Here is a 3860-nt window from a genome sequence, read left to right as displayed (position 1 = left end):
CAAATGAATACTGTTTTTCAAACGAGAATTAGGCTTTGTTAATGTGCCTTTTAGCATTAATGAATAACTGCATGGGTGTCACCATAGATTCCTTAAACTAGCGTGTAAGACTGGAAAAACTGCAGAGAAACACGAAAAGCATGACCAGCTAAGGAGAGTCCCGCTTAAAGAATCACCAGTTAATCACTTCAATGTCGACTGGCTTGAATCATCACTAGACACCTGACACAGTTTTGATAATTTTTTAGGAGCATACCTCTTAACCACGTATCTTTTAATGTTAATAGGCTACCCTTTTTCATGTTCAGCTGTCTATCTTTGAATGGATGGCAACAGATATTAGAAAGATTCGAAATGTGAAATGTGAAAGATTTGACTTGACTAAGAAAATAAATATTAGAAGACTTAAGGTATGCTCTGAGATGCCGGAGTTTTTCCAGGTCTGCATTGAGCAGGTTCACATGATAAATTGCTATAGGAGCTCATTGTTCTTTGTATTCTACTGGGGTCACTCAAAATATTCACTTCTCTGTCTCTCCACTCTCTAGCTCTTCAACTTCCTTTTTTCTTGTTTCTTCAATCCAAGAGGCATGTCTCTTCCTCTAGCCTAATAAATTCTGTAATGGAATCTGTTTCTAATGATGCTCTAGCTAGGGCTTTCCTTATTCGTGTTTTGGTAGTTTTTTTTGGAGCAGTGGCAATAAGTTTTGGTGAAGTCTGAAAAGTTTTGGTGAATCTTTAAGTCTGAAAGTTGCATCCTACTTAAGCAACAAAACATAAGAGTCTTAACTATTTAATAATCAGTAGTTTATGGTCTTGAGTTAGATTTCTCGTTTCTTAAAAAGCTAGTATGATTCATAAAAGAATACGAATTCTCCACAAATATCCTACTAAAGAATAATAAGATGATACTATTACCTCATGTTAATCTTTGTTGACTTGCAGGACATAATCGTAGAATTGTTCAAGGAAGACTACTCGGGTAGCACTGCGAATTCAGAAATCTGACTGCGAATTCAGAAATCTGACGATGTCTGGAAGCCAGTTGGGAGTGCTTAATGCACTTGATGTGGCAAAGACACAATGGTATCATTTCACTGCAATTATAATTGCTGGGATGGGTTTTTTCACAGATGCATATGACCTATTTTCCATTTCGCTTGTCACCAAATTGCTTGGTCGTATATACTACCATGTTGATGGTGCAGAAAAGCCAGGCAATTTGCCACCGAATGTTGCAGCTGCAGTGAATGGTGTTGCATTTTGTGGAACTTTAGCTGGCCAGCTCTTCTTTGGTTGGCTTGGAGACAAATTAGGCCGAAAACATGTATATGGAATGACCCTCATGCTCATGGTTATCTGCTCTATTGCCTCAGGACTTTCCTTTGGACATTCTGCGAAGGGTGTCATGGCCACACTTTGTTTCTTCAGATTTTGGCTTGGTTTTGGCATCGGTGGTGACTACCCCCTCTCTGCCACCATCATGTCCGAATATGCCAACAGAAGAACTCGTGGGGCTTTCATCGCCGCTGTGTTTGCCATGCAAGGATTTGGAATTTTAACTGGGGGAATTGTTGCTCTCGTTGTGTCAACTGCATTTGACCGTGCATACCATGCCCCTTCATATGAAGCTAATCCAGAGGCATCAACTGTGCCTGAAGCAGACTACGCGTGGCGCATCATTTTGATGTTTGGATCGGTGCCTGCAGCCATGACCTACTACTGGCGAATGAAGATGCCTGAGACTGCTCGTTATACAGCCCTTGTTGCCAAGAATGCTAAGCAGGCAGCTTCAGACATGTCTAAGGTATTGCAAGTAGATCTCTTAGCTGAAGAGAACAAGGTGGAGCACGAGTCATCCAAATCATTCGGCCTTTTCACCAAGAAATTCGCACGTCGCCATGGACTTCATTTGGTTGGAACCAGCGTTTGTTGGTTCTTGTTAGACATAGGCTATTATAGTTCAAATCTTTTCCAGAAAGATATCTTCAGCTCAATTGGATGGATTCCACCTGCGAAAACCATGAATGCTATACATGAAGTGTATCTGATTGCAAGAGCACAAACTCTTATAGCATTATGTGGTACAGTTCCTGGGTATTGGTTCACGGTAGCTCTGATTGATTATATAGGAAGGTTTGCCATTCAACTAATGGGATTCTTCTTCATGACCGTGTTCATGTTCGCGCTTGCGATCCCTTATCATCACTGGACAAAGAAGTCTAATCGCATTGGCTTCCTGATCATGTACTCTCTGACCTTTTTCTTCGCAAATTTTGGTCCCAACGCCACCACATTTGTTGTGCCAGCAGAGATTTTTCCTGCGAGGCTTAGATCAACATGTCATGGTATATCAGCAGCGGCCGGAAAGGCTGGGGCTATTGTAGGTGCATTTGGATTCTTGTATGCTGCACAAAGCACAGACCCTACACAGACTGATGCTGGTTACCCTCCTGGTATTGGTGTTAAAAAATCACTTATAGTGCTAGGAGGGGTCAACTTCTTTGGGGTCTTGTTCACTCTATTGGTTCCAGAAGCAAAGGGAAAATCACTTGAGGAGATATCAGGAGAAAACGAGGATGAAGATGGTGTCCACGATCAACAACAGGCCTCTTCAGTTAGGGCAACGCCACAATGATTTGGGACTTTTTTCTAGGAAATGTTGATGAAAGTTTGTTATTTTAGTAACATATAGAATGTAATTCTCTAATTTAATATTCCTATGATCTGTAATGAATAAATGATGCAAGCACATCGTCCGCAAGCTTTACTGCATTTTGCTTTCAATCACCACGCCAAGGAAACAGAAAACGAACAACGCAGCCTCGGTAAAGTGCTAGAACTGAAACACAATCTTCTGTCAAAACTTAATGATCATTGCATCTTTTTTTGTATAATTGCAGGCATTAGACCTCATGTTTACTGGATTCACTGGTGGATAGTTGTTGGGCCTCATGCTGTATCTTCATGGCCTTCATGCTCTTTTTTTGTTAATAAATTGACGCCTTCGCTGGGTTGCAGGACAATATTAATATTCCACTCAAAGTCCAACCAAACAACCGTGTGCTATAGGGGGCAAACTCCTCCTCCTCCTACATGTTGTGTTCACCTTTTTATATTATAATTATTATATTATTATAATTATATTATAATTATAATTATAATATATACTAAAATTTTCAGTGTTTCAGTATAGTTCACAATGAAACACTAAATTATCTTTCTTTTAATTTTTTTTTATTTTTTTTGTTTCTTTTTCTGTTTTTATTTAATTCCTTTTTTTGTTTATTATGCTTTTAAAGGTTTTTTTTGTTTTTTCCTTTCAATAAATTTTTTTGTTTAATTTAGTTTATTAATATTAAATTTTTTATATTTAGTTATCAAATTTTTATAATACAGATCCCGGGTTTGACATGTTAACTTGATTTAACGAATTAACTTGGAATATTTTTTTCTTTTTAATTAATTTTTTTGTTTAGTTTAGTTTATTAATGTTAAATCCTTTTTTATTTAATTATCAGATTTTCATAACACGTATTCTGAATTTGACTGGTTCACTTGGCTTGATGGATTAACTAGTCAATTTTTTTCTATTTAGTTATCAAATTTTCATGGCACGAATCTAAGGTTTGACATGTTAACCTGATGTAAAAGGTTGACTCAATTAATTTAGATTTTTTTTCTTCATTAGTTTTTTTTTTCCTGTTGGTTTTTTTTGTTTTTTATTTTTAATTAATCTATTTAATTATCACACTTTTATAACACAACTTTGCAGCTAAACTCACATCCAAGACTCTCGGGTTTTGTATTGTAACTAGACTCACTTAAATTTAAGTTATGTAAGTTTAATGTTATTATTA

The 3860-nt window shown here is 37.0% G+C and overlaps 1 protein-coding gene across 3 annotated transcripts; it reads left to right on the top strand.

Annotated features, from left to right (window-relative positions):
* The first annotated feature begins 203 nt into the window (after positions 1 to 203).
* LOC105140465 (probable inorganic phosphate transporter 1-5) lies at positions 204 to 3002 on the top strand. Of its 3 annotated transcripts, XM_011047311.1 has the most exons (3): positions 204 to 588; positions 946 to 2645; positions 2711 to 3002. In XM_011047311.1, exon 2 carries the CDS (start codon positions 1031 to 1033, stop codon positions 2636 to 2638), a length of 1608 nt encoding a protein of 535 aa, XP_011045613.1. In that variant the 5' UTR covers positions 204 to 588; positions 946 to 1030; the 3' UTR covers positions 2639 to 2645; positions 2711 to 3002. The 3 variants fall into 3 exon arrangements, with proteins under 3 accessions (XP_011045613.1, XP_011045614.1, XP_011045612.1); XM_011047312.1 differs by having other exon boundaries at positions 204 to 410; positions 946 to 2775; XM_011047310.1 differs by having other exon boundaries at positions 206 to 588; positions 946 to 2775.
* Positions 3003 to 3860: the final 858 nt, after the last annotated feature.

The sequence above is a fragment of the Populus euphratica genome, unplaced genomic scaffold (genome assembly GCF_000495115.2).
Source record: "Populus euphratica unplaced genomic scaffold, PopEup_1.0 scaffold274.1, whole genome shotgun sequence".
NCBI lineage: Eukaryota > Viridiplantae > Streptophyta > Magnoliopsida > Malpighiales > Salicaceae > Populus > Populus euphratica.
Note: the sequence above shows the minus strand (reverse complement) of the source record. Positions and strands in the feature narration are given on the sequence as shown.